The sequence below is a fragment of the Colossoma macropomum genome, unplaced genomic scaffold (assembly GCF_904425465.1).
Source record: "Colossoma macropomum unplaced genomic scaffold, Colossoma_macropomum, whole genome shotgun sequence".
Classification (NCBI taxonomy): Eukaryota; Metazoa; Chordata; class Actinopteri; order Characiformes; family Serrasalmidae; genus Colossoma; species Colossoma macropomum.
The window spans coordinates 30453023-30467440 of record NW_023494801.1 but is presented as its reverse complement, the minus strand read 5'-3'; the positions used below and the strand labels follow the sequence as shown (position 1 = coordinate 30467440).

General features: G+C 39.5%; 1 protein-coding gene across 1 annotated transcript; it reads right to left on the bottom strand.

Moving 5' to 3' along the window:
* Positions 1 to 1501: 1501 nt before the first annotated feature.
* Positions 1502 to 14389, bottom strand: zbtb49 (zinc finger and BTB domain containing 49). The gene is made up of 9 exons (XM_036589452.1): positions 14349 to 14389; positions 12313 to 12466; positions 11576 to 11738; positions 6466 to 7720; positions 5670 to 5716; positions 5507 to 5580; positions 4922 to 5004; positions 4298 to 4459; positions 1502 to 2433 (listed from the first exon to the last, which is right to left on the bottom strand). The coding sequence occupies exons 2-9, from the start codon at positions 12462 to 12464 to the stop codon at positions 1502 to 1504; spliced, it is 2868 nt and encodes a 955-aa protein (XP_036445345.1). The 5' UTR covers positions 12465 to 12466; positions 14349 to 14389.
* Positions 14390 to 14418: the final 29 nt, after the last annotated feature.

Sequence of the window (14418 nt, the reverse complement as noted above, 5' to 3'; positions counted from 1 at the left end):
CATTTCTAAATCATTAAGATGTTAAGAAAGTTTAAAATGATCCACTTTATAAACCTTGAGTCAGAATTGTTTACAGCAGTGGTGATAGGAACCAGACATCTGAAACGTTTAAGGTCTCTAAAAGCTAATTTAAAGAAATAGTTACAAATATGGTGCCTGACGCCCAAAACACTGTTTCACAATATTTTTGATATAAGGCTTTGTCCTAAAATGTCATTTTTAAAAATACATTCATAGCAGAGTGCTACATGTAGAGCATCGTAAGGCAAATTAATACCCAAAGAAAACTTCTGTTTAAAAGATGTACCAGTATTTGCCATTATCTTCATTACACAAGAATAGGTAATTGGCCGTATTTGCATAGACATCCTGGCCTGTGGTTCCTATCACTACCATTGTAGAGAAATCAGAGCAGTTATGCTTCTCTAGCATGCACCATCAAACCACTCTGAATGACTTAGCAATTGAATTATGCAGACATTTTTGAATTGTAATACTTTAGCTGAAGTATATTTGTGAGGAAAGTAATCATCTTTTTACCATAAAGACCATAAAGCAGCCAGTACTACATTGTGAACACATTTAATGAAAGAAATTCCATACGAAGCAATCCCTGAGAGGAAAATCAGTCACTAGAAAAACAAAATATTGAAATGGAATATAAGATTCATAAGATAAGTTTCATATCTTCATATTCATAACTGGTTTTCAGCCCTTAGGATCAATCAATCCTCAGGAATGACTTGGAGATTGTTATCCTGTACTGAAGGCTAGAATTACTTGAGCTTGCATTTGTGCGTTTGTACATCCATGAGAACTGGTAGGTAGATGAACTGATGCACTGTTGTCTCTGTACCAAGGCCTGTAGTCAGAAGCCCAAGCTTTTCTTTGTCCATATTATATATAATCCACATTCTCCATAATATATAGTTCTACAGAGCTATATTTATGTCATTGAGGACATGTCCACAACCAGAATGTAATGATGTAACTGGAGATGTACCATAATGTCAGACTCTTCCTTTTGCAAAGGAAAAATAATTATGTAGGCTAATGATAGCGTTTCGCTTGCTAACTTGTTTTGCTTGTGTTATAACTTGAATTATTAAATGTACTCTGGATGTGAAAAGCACACAGACAGCTGTGGAAAGCGGGGGCATATCCTTCTTTATGGCAAATTTCACTACAATCCAGCACTACACGTTTAACTAGAAGGGGAAAGCTTGTGAACGAACTTGCTTGACAAAGCTGTTGCTATAAAATCCTATGGTATTACTAGGCTGCTATGTAATTCAAGGTGGTTACTGAGGTGGTGCTAGGCTGTTGCTATGTTATCCAAAATGGTTCCTAAAGTAAGGGGAAGGGTGCTGATATGGTATCGAAGGTCGTTGCTGAGGTGTTGCTTGGCCATTGCTATGGCATGCCAGGTGGTTGCTGTGGGGTTGCTATGGGCCCTGTGGGACTACTGCGAAAGTGTCTTTGGCAAAGTAAACTCAATCTTTCATTGATCCATGTCGCCATCACTCTGGAGAGTTTTCATGGCCAGTCCCCAAAGAGCACCGCTAGAGCAGAAGCCCTCAGAGCTCCTGTATGGGGTGCTGTGTATCTGAGAGCTGGCCGTACTGTTGCTGCTGTTGCTACGGTTGGCCAGCGGGGGGCTGCACTGTGCCTCTGGAGCCAGCAGATGGGGTCGGAGCGTGGAGACAGAAAGGGCGTGAGTTCTGTTCTCCTCACCGGAAGAACCGAAGGAAGGGTCAGGGTGGAGGGTAGGTTTTACAGGAGGAGGAGCCTTCTGGGGTGTTGGGAGGGGCTTAGTGAGAGGGGGCGGAGCTAGGAGATGGTGTGGAACAGCAGAGCGCAGCTCCGAGAGCGAGGAGTGTGAGTGGAAAGGAGTGCTGGATGCAGGATCAGAGAGGGGCACGGCAGGTCGGCAGGTTCCTGAAGGGGGCAGTGTTGAGACAGTGTGGGGAAGGGGGCGTAGCTGAGTCTTATTCCGATTGGATGGCTGAGGAATATTTGTTTGTGTGGCTGTGACTTTGCTAGCATCTGCAGTGTGTGGCTGTGTTAGCCTGTTAGCATCTGTGGTGTGCGGCTCCATGAGTGGCTGTGTAAGTGTGTTAGCGTCTCCATTGTGTGGCTGTGTGAATGCATTAGTGCCTCCATGCGGCTGGATGTTAGAGTCACCTCCGTGCGGCTGGACAAGTGTGTGAGAGTCACCTCCATGCGGCTGAGTGAGCGTATTAGTATCTGCTTCTTGAGACTGTGTGAGCGTGTTAGCATCTGAATTGGCTGCAGGCTTGCAGTGGGTTCGGTGTCGGCGCAGCACTGCTGTGCGTGTGAATCCTTTTCCGCACGTGTCACACACATATGGACGCTCACCTGTGTGTGAACGCACATGGCGCTGGAGATCGCCCGACCCGGCAAAACACTTACCTATGAACACACACAAACACATCAGTTAGACAGAGAGAGAGTCTGTCCCTTTTAAAGGTGCAGAAGGTAAAATTAGATCGTTAGTGTTTACAAGGTGAAGTACAATAACACTTACTTAGTGACCCCATCTACCATCCCTGCTCATGTACAAGGGCATGAAAAAATATTTGCTGATTTCTTCTGTTTTTGCATATGCCACACTTGTTTCAGATCTTTAAACAAAATTGAATATACCACTGAGTTCTCTGTGCCCAAGCTCATCTCAAATGGTCCAAAAGAGTGGTCACTTGAGCAGTCTTTGTGACTGAAGCTAATGTTCCAACAATGAACTATTAAAGTCATTTAGATCTCTTGCCATCTTGATCCAAAATCAAGGTCAGCTGGCTTGCTCTGAATATTTAAACATGCCACATAGCAAACTAAATTCTTAATTGTATAATGCAGTACATTTTGATAACATTTTCCAATAGATTTGAACAGTGGAACAGTATTTGATTACGTCATTAAAAAGACCACATCGCCATTTTGGCCAGAAAGCTGTGGCTCTGATAGAGCTCATCTCATCACTGTTACTGTATTTACGACCCTGCAAGTGGATATAAACCAAGCAAAACAGACTGCAATGACCACTAAAAAGATATAAAGACATGCAGACGCTTTAGAATCCTTAATCAACAAATACCTCAAACCTTTGCTTGGAGATGTTTAACTGTTACTGAGCAGTTAATGTGCGACACAACAGTGCTATGTCAGCCAGTAAGATGCGTTCAGCAGCGTTTAACGCTGCGGCTCAAACCACACACTTCTGTGCTTCACCTACTACCCAAAGGAGTGCACTTCTACTGGTACATGCGCTACTTTTGCATACTATTTAGTGTGCTAGTATGGTGTTTGGAATGTGAAAATAATAATGCTGTGGGAAATCTCAGCCGTTTAAATTATAGCTTTTGTTTGTCATCACTACAACCACAGATCACATAAAATCAAGTCAGTACCCTCAAATACACTGGTTAACGTGCCTTAAATTTTTTTAAAAGGTTTAAAACATGTTTTACTGCCTTTGCTGGATGGTTATGGCTTTGTTAACTCATTAGAAACAGCCACAGCACTGCTGAATGAACTTGCCAACCAAAATGGTGGCGGCGTGATTGTGACATCAACGGAATACTATCAATTCCAATTGCTATAGCTGATGATGTCATAATGCCCTTAAAGCTGATTAGTTGAGGTTGTGTAAAGTGTCTTCTACTGCATACTGCTCTCTCTTTCAGCCTTTTAATGGCTTTTCAACCACCTCACTTCTCTTTTAATTACAGTGCCTGCAAGAGGAGCACTGTATTTTTATCCCTATTATGCTTTTCCTTTTCCTAACGCGATTAATACAGCTCAACTGGCTGAACTGCTTGACTTCATTCAACCACAGTTTCGTAGATAATTTCAGTGGGATGTGTGCTGTCTACTTTTCATTCAGTTATGATCATAACTTTTATACTTTTTAAAATATTTCAGTTAATTACTTTCCCAAAGACTTCAGTTTTCATGCTTTTCCCCAGTTCTTTCTTTTATTCATTCTTTCCTTTGTTCTTTCTTTCTTTCTTTAACTTTCTTCATTCATTCTTTCCTTATTTTTTCCTTTTTTCTTTTTCTTGCTTCTTTCCTTTTCCTCCTTTCTTTATACATTTGAATTCTGTGACTCATTACACAGAAACATTACATTATTATAATACTAATAGCCTTGCAAGCACTGTATTTCCTTGAGGAAATCTAGTTAACTCCAGTTAATTGACATTAAAACAATAAAATAATTAGGTCTAGTTCAAATTTGTGTAATCAGAGAGAGAGAGAGAAAGAGAGAAAGGCCCACCGCATGTCTGGCAGCAATACGGTTTTTCCCCAGTGTGTCTCATGGTATGTTTAAGAAGTTTTCTCTGCATGTTGAAGGATTTGCCGCACTGCTCGCAGATGAACTCTTTATCCGAACTGTGAGTCTTCTTATGCTCCTTCAGATTACTGAAATTACTGAAGCCTGAACACAACACACAAACAACCAGCATAAAGACACACAGGATGTTTGGTAAGACATTGGAAAATAAACTTTATATGGTGTGTAGGTGCTTAATTTACATTCAAACGAATATTTCACAAATCTACACAATTCTTTCCTAATCCTAAACCTGGCCCTACCCTAACCCTAACCGTAACATCAACCCAAAACACAAACCCCTTACCAAATCTGATCCAAACTCTTAACTCTAACAGTTGAGAATATCACATCCAGACATGGACGTATCTATACAGGGCTATAATGTACAATCCAAATAAAGTGAAACCAGATTTTAATGAGCAGTACTTTGCTAATCCCCATGTTACTCCAACAGTACTTCATTTACTGTATCACTCAATACAGACATTCCTATTACAAATGATTTTTTCAACAGAGTAGTATTGCTTGTAAGCAAGTTTATCCATATATATTTAGGGTGCTGACCTCGTCCACAGATGTCACACAGGTGAGGTCGAGCTCCTGAGTGTATGATGATGTGACGCTGAACATCACCTGATGCTGCAAAACTGGGAACAAACACAATTTATCTCACCATTTGCTTCAAGAAGACTGCAATAATCAGTTGTAATGTTGGCCTGAACAGCTTTTCCCAGGCTTCGCATAAAATATTTGTCGGCCCAGATGTAGTTGGTCAGCATGTGTGGTGTCTAAAATTTGCTTTTCTAGTTTAGCACTGGAGCTATGAGCTAACCCTGCTAACAAAACACTATAAGCCAATAGTCACCCAAATCTTTTTTTTCCTTAAATGCATTCCCGAAACCTCTCCCAACCACTCAAACTGCATCCAGGTATTTGTTAACACACAAACTGTTTTAGGATGCAGTATGACTTACTGTGAACTATAAAAATGTACAAAACCTCACAGTTTATCATTCATTCCACCTATAATTTTTTCATGTATTAACAATAACTCTTCTACCTAAAGGCCTTTGCTTATTAAAAGTATGATTTAGGCTACAGTATATATGTATTTCATGCTCTAACATACAAACACTCAAACACTGTTACCTTTTCCCACAGAGCTCACAGATGTAGGGCTTCTCTCCTGAATGTCGGCGGAGATGTGTCTGTAGGTTTCCTGCCTGCACAAACAAATACACACAATGAGATTATGCAGTTACCACTACTTGTGGAATAAAAATACCTCAAACTGATGGAAATCTTTCCACACCTGAGAGAAGCTTTTCCCACAGACATTACACTGAAATGGTTTCTCACCTGTTGACAAACACAAAACAACTATTAAAATTTGGACAAAAGTTTTGTGCAAGACCATTTGTGTGATAGAGATGTGTGGCAGACCCCTGTTTGTCTGAACAGCAATGTTGTGTGTGTATATATATATGTATGTATATATATATATATATATACACACACACACTGAAATAAACGAATGCTGCAACTATTCCATGTTCCATTTAAAGACATATTACAGTGTACTTTGGTTTAATATTACTGACACCACCCAAAACAAACAATATACAACACAGCTACTGCAGAAGCATCTCATACAGTGCAATAACACAGCATTTAAATATCTGCATTTAGGAAAATTATTACACTACACAATCACATCATTCGACTGTCTTAAATACATTGTTTTTTCACATTTTATTTTTTCCAATTGTCGTAATTTTAAATCTATAAAGTATGGTCAGCAGAGGGAGCAGTGCCTACAAGCACAGCTGCTGGCTTAAGAGCCGCTGAATGCTGTGATTTTACTGGCTCTCTACCGAGATATCTGCATGAATTCGGACATGCTTAATGTAAATGAGGTACTGAGAGGCTGGCGCTTGATTTCACGCACTGACAGTAACTTATCATTTGCACTCAAATCTCCGCTTGTTTCCACATGGTACGGAAGTTTCATGAATCTGACGCAGAGTTTGTACGTCATTAGAGGCAGCCAAATCAGCGCTCTATGCAACTTTGACGAATAAGAGCCAATGTGAGAATGTGTGGTTTACCAGTGTGTGAGCGTTTGTGCAGCTCCAGGTTGCTGGGGTGTTTGAAGGTTTTCCCACACACTTCACAACAGTACTTATTACTACTGGTGGTGACCCCTGACCCATCTTTCTGGCTTTTCGAACGGGAGTGTTCAGGCTGGGGTGTGGGGGGGCTGGGTGGCTGGGGAGCCAAACTGGGCTCAGGTGCTTCCGCTGACTCAGAAACCCCATCATCCAGGGGCATATCTGAGCTGACATGGGCTGGCTGACTTTGTGTCTCCACCTGCTGGACTGTCTCTGCATTGCAGCTGTCAGTCACCTTGTTCAGCTCTGCATCCTCATCTAGAACATGGTGAGAGCGAAGGTAGTTAAACTTCTTCAGGTACACAGCCTTTTTAGGTCGCAGGGCCCGTGGGGCTGGGGGGCTTTTTTCACCACCTGTAGGGGGTAAATGGGTGCCGGGGTCAGTAGGTGCCAAGGGCAGTGGGTTCAGGACCTCAGGACAAGAGGAGGAAGTGGGCACAGTAGAGTTGACACAAAATGTTGGGGTCTGTGACGTCATTGGCTCGGCTGGGTGAGATAGAGCTGTGCTTCCAGCATCTGAAGGCCCGGGTGGCAGCAACTGATTGGCTGCTGAAGAGGATATAGCTGGCAATGACTGGTTGGCTGGACTTGTATTCTGCATGGTTTGACTGGGCACATTTGTGGGCACATTCTGTAGGGTCTGATTGGCTGCATTTGCAGATGTATTCTGCAGATTCTGATTGGCCACATTTGTGGCAGTATTCTGCAGATTCTGACTGACTACATTTGTAAGAGTGTTCTGCAGATTGTGATTGGCTACATTTATGGGCGTATTCTGCAGGGTCTGATTGATGTTATACTGCTCCTCCACCACTAGAGGGCAGTGTGTCTGGCTCAGGCTCTGGGCAGCGCTCTGTTTGAAATACTGCTTACTGTAAAAGTTTCTCAGCTTATAACCATGCAGAGGCTGCCTCTCTGGTAGCGCTACCATGTTATTAGGTGTGCCTGAGGTGCCAGGGGGTGGGGCTGGCTGGGGCCGTTTGTATTGGATGGGATCAGCATCTGGATTTGGGAGAAGTGGGTGCTTGTGGGGGTCAGAGGTGGGACAGTGGTGGTCAGGCTCAGGGGGCAAAGGGCTCCCCAAAACACAGTCTTGCTCATGGGACAGCAATGTAGGGAGAGAGAGAGGTGGGTCACTCGATGCAGCACTTGGCTTGAGGTATGCATTGCACATGCTCAGGATGTTGGACACCTGCAAGCAGAGATAGAGAATAACAAATAATACAAATCTTTAGGACAGGCCTGGTGCCAGGAATGGAGGAGGGCAATGCACCCTGAACTGGAATAGGCTATTGTGCCCCCATAGCTTTGTATTCCCATTTTGTCGTGCAAAGTAACTGCATTAAAACCACAGACGATATTGCCTGATTTGAGCTTATCAAACAAAGATAAACACTATGAACCGTATGGAGTTCAGGACCCAGTCTGAGGAACAGAAACGCAAATCTTACTTACTGAACAAATAGGTTTATTTAAAATATCTGTTACTAGTTAACATTTATTTTGTTGTTCTGTGTAGCCCACTTGTTAATTATTTAGCTCCAAACTCCTAAATATTCTCTGCTTAAAATGAGATACAAGATATATGCAGTATATATATGATATAATATAAATTCTATAGATTTATTGGTAACACTTTATAATAAGGGTACATGAACTGGCAGTAATTAAGGCATTTACTAATTAATAACTAATCAGAAAGTAATGAGTCATTAATCAGGAACAAATGAATAAGTCATATTAACAACCACAAGACTAAATTACTAAGGCATGTACTAATGAATGAGGATGAAGGTAATAAAGGCTTTATTCAGTGCCTGAATTTATTAGGAATTCATGTGTTAATTAAGCATACAAAAAGAATGTTAGTACACATTGGCGAACTGCCAGAAGCTCTGTTAGTTTCATTCTATTCATGCAATTTATGATTACCTATGCCATACTGCAATGTCATACTGTTACAACAGAAACATAAACTGTTGTATGTTTAATAAACAGTAAACTAGTTTATTTACTGAAAATAGGCATTTGATTTAATTAAAACTGTGAATTATCTTAATATATGCCACAGTTATTCTGAGAAATACCACCTTCAGAAAATGAAAATGTGTTTCCCATTATACATCTATTATTCTTTTTAAAAATTTGCTATATCTAAATGTTTTATTAATGGAAACACAGCATTTTGCAGTGTAACACTTCAACTGTTCTGCAGCTGGAAATTACTGCTATTTTTCTTCGCCAGTAAATGGCAGTAATTGCATTAAATGCTATATGTCAAGCGGCCATAGAGACTTGAGTGAATATCTCCAGTACAATGTTTAAGAGCAGCGAATGAAAATAATTGAAATAATAAAAAGAAATTTCAATATTTCTCTTTTTGCCTTTTTGCAATATTTTGCATTTTTCTTACTTTTAAAGGTGAGTTATGCATATGCATACTTTATTATATACGTAATTTACATTGCAGATATTATATTTACATGTGGTATTGTTGTCTGAGTGTTGTGAGTGCTAGTATGTATGTTCATGCCTCACCTCTTTTTAGACTTATTTGTAAAACATGCAGCTGTTGTCTGTGGTGGAACAGAACGGATTTGCAGGAACTATTATTTCTAAATTCGTTATAAAGTAGCTTAAATATTTGGTTTGGTGCTTAGTTATTTGCAATAAACCTTTTTGGATTTAATAGTAAGGTTTTTGTGTTTCTCACGAGCGTCGTGTGATTGTAGTAGTAATATGTGGCGTCAGGCACGTCTATTCTGTCTGGTTAAAATCACGTGTTAATTTCATGCTGCTTGGTTCATTTGTTATTCCTCCTTTGACAGGGACTCTTATTGTGAAGGGCTATGTGTGCGGTGGCAGTGCTTCACAGGGCCTAGTAGTAAACAGACTGAGCCGAGACAGCGAGAGGGCACGCTAACTGCCGAGCGCTAACCTAGCGCCATATTCTCCCCTTTCTTTTGTACTCCGTTCTGAGCTTTTCAGTAAAGATCTTCAACTTGTGTGAGTTATTTGGAAACACCGCTGCAGTATGAACATCTTTGTGACTTTAATTAGCTAGCAGTTCTGTCCGTTTTACAGATGTTTGTAGAACTACAGAACCAGTATGTATTGGTTTCTCTTCATTTTCCGTGTTACAGTGACATAGTCACGTGCTCTAGCTCTGTGTATTGTGTAGAAGTCATAAGATGATAATAAAATATGCTTTTTCATTCCTGTGAATTTCGTCAATGTCATGTTTTCATATGAGCCATACTGTAGCTACTTATCCTTCATCACTTCTTGAGAGGGCAAAAGAATGACTGTCATTTTGGTAAGTAAAATTATTAACCCCTGCTATTTTATTAGCTCATGAACTCGTCATGAAGAATTAGTATATAATCAGTAATAAATTGTGATTCGCTCATCACTTTTAGGGGCACAAACATGAATTCATCATGAAGAATCAGTATTTAATGAGTATAAAGTGTGACTGGTTCATCACTTTACTTTAGGGGCACAAACATTATGAATTCATCATGAGTTATCAGTAATCACTGCTTTCTTTATAGTGAATTGAGAATTGACACTGCGTAGTTTTGTATTTTCTCACTCTGACACATCTCAACCAGCACAACCGGAGCTTGTAAATTAGTAGTTGAATTCAATCAGGTGTACTAGATCTGGGAAAGCACAAAAATGTGCATACAATTAAGGATTCTTATGACCCCAGGAGAAAGACACTCCAATAATTAACTCATTTCTGAGTTCAGTGGTAACTGTAGGCTAAACTATTCCCTCATGAGGCACTGTGTCTCAATACAGGAGTTAAAACATGTCATATTATTAACATGAAAGATGAATTAAAACTATGGCAACTGTCACAAATGAGGACTAGTTGCAAAACAATGTCAGTGTAAGCTTTTAATTTTACTAAACAGTCACTAGGTGGGTAGAAACAGACGAGGTAACATAAGAAATCAAAAACAATAAACTCGAGACCTGACAGATAGAAACAGGCAAATACAAGGGCTGCTTACACAACATGATGAAGAAGGACAAGATGATGAGAGGATGGAGCTATAAAAAAAAAAAAAACAGTTGACTTTGATAGGCATAATATTCCAGAGCACTGTGTCTCGGGCATCTTGTGACAACATTAATTAACACATGAATTCCTAATAAATTCAGGCACTGAATAAAGCCTTTATTACCTTCATCTTCATTCATTAGTACATGCGTTAGTAATTTAGTCTTGTGGTTGTTAATATATGACTTATTAATTTGTTCCTGATTAATGACTCATTACTTTCTGATTAGTTATTCATTAGTAAATGCCTTAATTACTGCCAGTTCATGTACCCTTATTATAAAGTGTTACCGATTTATTTAATAATCAAACCTGTAAGGAGACAGCGTCCTCTGCATTTTACTGTATACTCGCATGACTTTGTATCACGTGTCATGAAACTATTTAGCCAGGAAGCATGTCTGTACATTTTTAAATGGGGAATTTGCTCTGTTAAGACATTGCATTTGGACTTATTTGGTCATAATAACCTCAGGAAAATCTCATTGCTATTTGTTTGAGAAATTTACTAGTTCATGAAGAGTAAAATTTGATTGTCTGTGTGAGTGTGAACATGTCCTCATCAATACAAACAACTCTAAAAGAATTCCAGCCCTTCTAATTAATTACAGTGATCAGCTACTTCATTAAGTACACCCTTTTGTTTCTACACCCACTGTCCATTATACAGAACAGAATTAGCTTATTTTTCATTTTACCAGTTTAGGAATGATAAGTTGGGCTTTGGAATGCAAGGAAATGAAAGGAAACATTAAAACATTAGTTCTGCTCATTAGTTTCTGAGCTCTGACTGACGTATATGAGTAAAATTGTCATGAAGTATCATGAATCAGTCATAGGTGTCCAAATACTACTGGATAAAACAGATCAGGGCCAGTGAGGTTAAGCAAACAAAATGTTGCACTGCTGGAAATCCAGCTTTGTTTGGGAGCATCTCTGGCAGTGATTACAGCAGTGGGTGTTTTCGTGATATACCTGTAAACACTGTGCAATATGCAGCAGCGTGTGTGCGTTGTCCTGGTTCAGTTCCAGGTGGGACGTGTACATGTAGTCCAGAATCTGTCCAATCCCACCCACGTCCTGGATGGCCAGGTGATACACGTCATTCTTTAGCGCGGGAGAGTTCTGGAACAGAGACCTAAAGAGGCACAATAAAAACACACCAATCAAACAATCAAACTGAATCTGATGAAGCTTTAAAAAAAACTGCACAGAAGCCTCAACAACTAAATATATCTAATTTTATAAAGGACCTAGTCCTTTATAAGCAAGGATAATTACCCATTAGCAGTGCCTAAATTGCCTAAATCAATGCACACTTGCCTCAAACCGGTACATCACTGTATGACACTGTTATCTTTAAAAAGGACAAAAGTACAGCCAAAATTAGGCTTCAAGACTGCTGTTGGTACTCTTTTAGCTTTACAACATACTTGGGTTAGTCTACATAGATAACAGTCTGTCACACAGTGCCAGAAAGCACATAAGCAAGTCTATTTGAGATTACTTAACAACTCTGTAGTTTGAGGCAAGTGTAATGATTTAGTCAGGCAGTTAACAATGTTAATTGGTTGAAATAAGCTCCCATTACTTGTTAGCTACATTAGCCTTATAATGCAAAACTAAAGAAGCGAATGTCAAACACCAAACAAGTCTTGGCTAACTGACTACATTTGGGTAAAAGGAAAACTGTACAAAGTCGTTTCACTCACCTGAAATAGGAGCTGAAAGCGGCGAGGACGTTTTTGTGAGCTTTGAAACAGACACCTTTCACTACCAGCATGCAGTCACACAGCAGGCCCTGAATCCGCTGCTCCTGCAGCTCCTGCAGCAGATACGCACTGTGGCTGTACAGCCCATCCATGGCTGGCCCACAAACACAACAGAGTCCACACTATCAATCCCCATTAAGCAGCACCAGATCATAAAAAAGGATTATAGTTAATACTTTAAGATTTTGAATGTGTATGTATTTGTTTTCAATCCAAGTTACATTTTGTTAAAGCAGTGTTCAGAATACAGATATGTGTGTATATATATATATATATATATATATATATATATATATATATATATATATATATATATATGTCACATCAATTCTTCTTTATTAACTAGTTTAAAAAATCTGACAAAGAAGTAAAAAAAAATCAGCTTCTTTACAAACACTAAAGTTTCTGCTAAAGCCTGAGAAGACTGATAAATCAATGTAAAGAGTCAGTTATAATTCTCAATATTACTGAGCTCTGCTAAAGCCTGAGTAGAATCAATGTGATGATCAGTTATTAATCTGAGTGTTACTAGGTTCTTTTGAAGAATAATCAAACTGAACAGCCTTCTCCTCCTTCTTAGCATTCATGCTGTACTGGACTCATACATGCACTTCGTCGCAAGTTTCATACATGTCATTAATTGTAAATCACACAACTTTATAGTCAAATTTGCAAGATTTTGTTATTGGGATAAGGCCATCTGTTTGCTGAGGTTATGAGACTACAGTGGGATTATGGGAGCAGCAGTGGACTGAAGCAGACAGTGAGAGCCTAATGATGTTGATAATTTTTAAACTTCATTTAAATAAGCAAATGAAGAAAACTGTCAACCAATAACAGTGAGCAACAGTGTGAATTACATAAACAGTGAGGATTAAATAATAATGACAACTGCAGTTTTCACAGTTTTCCAATGTGCCTTATCAAAATGCATTATGGGTATATTTTGTTTTGTACTGTGTGCTTATTGGAACTCTTAGAGCAGCTGTAGTAAACTTAAAACGGGTTAAAGAGAAGTAGATTTTCACAGTGGTCATTCAAAGTGGTTTGATGTGAAATATTTCTGTTCTAGAGTAACTTACAGAGTAAAAATTGTTCACAGTGGTGGTGTTAGGAACCAGACGTCTGAAGTGTTCAATGCCCCTGAAAGCTCCCTCATTTTTTAATACATCCATAGCAGAGAGGTACATGCAAAGTGTTCTTGGGCAAATCAGTCCCTTCCTTTTTGATTTACCATTATCAACATCACATATAACAATTTAGAAGACACATGTAGGTTCACAGGTGGTTTTAGATAGTTACTAAATGGTTATTTTTGGGTTGTAGACATTGCAATGCCTGGTTCCTATCACCACCACTTTATAGAATTCCAAGTCTGTAAGTCTGAATGACTTGTTCACATCCTAACCATTTAATTATGCATGGGACTGACTTTGAGAAACAGTGGTTTTCTTGAGGAAGGCAGGTGGTATTCAGCCTGTTGTGTGAATACCCCTCTATAGCAGGCTGAGAAGTAAAAGCTGTAGAGGTTCACAATTTTGCACTAACCACAGACCAGGTGGTTCCTCATGTTGAAATATAATACACAGTCCATTTCATGCAATTAAAAAGAATCTTCATATCACATGAAGCAAGAAATGTAACGTGGTCTGATGTAGTTTAATGCATGAAGCTTACTAACTTAAACGTCAAGTGTTCAGCCTGTTTTAGGGGCTGCTGTCTCAGAATCAGAGGTACAAGCTGGACACAGCTCTGCACCAAGTACAGCTGAGCCGCGAGAGACCAGCCAGGACAAAGTTGGGTTTAAGCTTAGCCAAACTCGCTAATGCTAACGCAGAGTTCAAAACATTTACAGCTTCTTTATCACCACCACACAAAGACAACAGCAACATACAATCGTTTGCTTGTTATACAACAATAAAAACCGAGCATATCATTAAATACTTCACAGCTGTTTGCAGCAGGTAAATACTTACCTTTACTTCGGCTGCACAGCCACTATGGAGAAACCATTACGTCACATCCTCCCACTGATAGCACTAAATA

Coding starts and splice junctions, on each gene's coding strand:
- zbtb49 (XM_036589452.1), bottom strand. CDS start 12,464: ATGGATGGGCTGTACAGCCACAGTGCGTATCTGCTGCAGGAGCTGCAG. Junction 5,717..6,465: donor GCACAAACGCTCACACACTG/GTAAACCACACA, acceptor GTTTGTCAACAG/GTGAGAAACCATTTCAGTGT. Junction 5,581..5,669: donor GTGGGAAAAGCTTCTCTCAG/GTGTGGAAAGAT, acceptor TTGTTTGTGCAG/GCAGGAAACCTACAGACACA.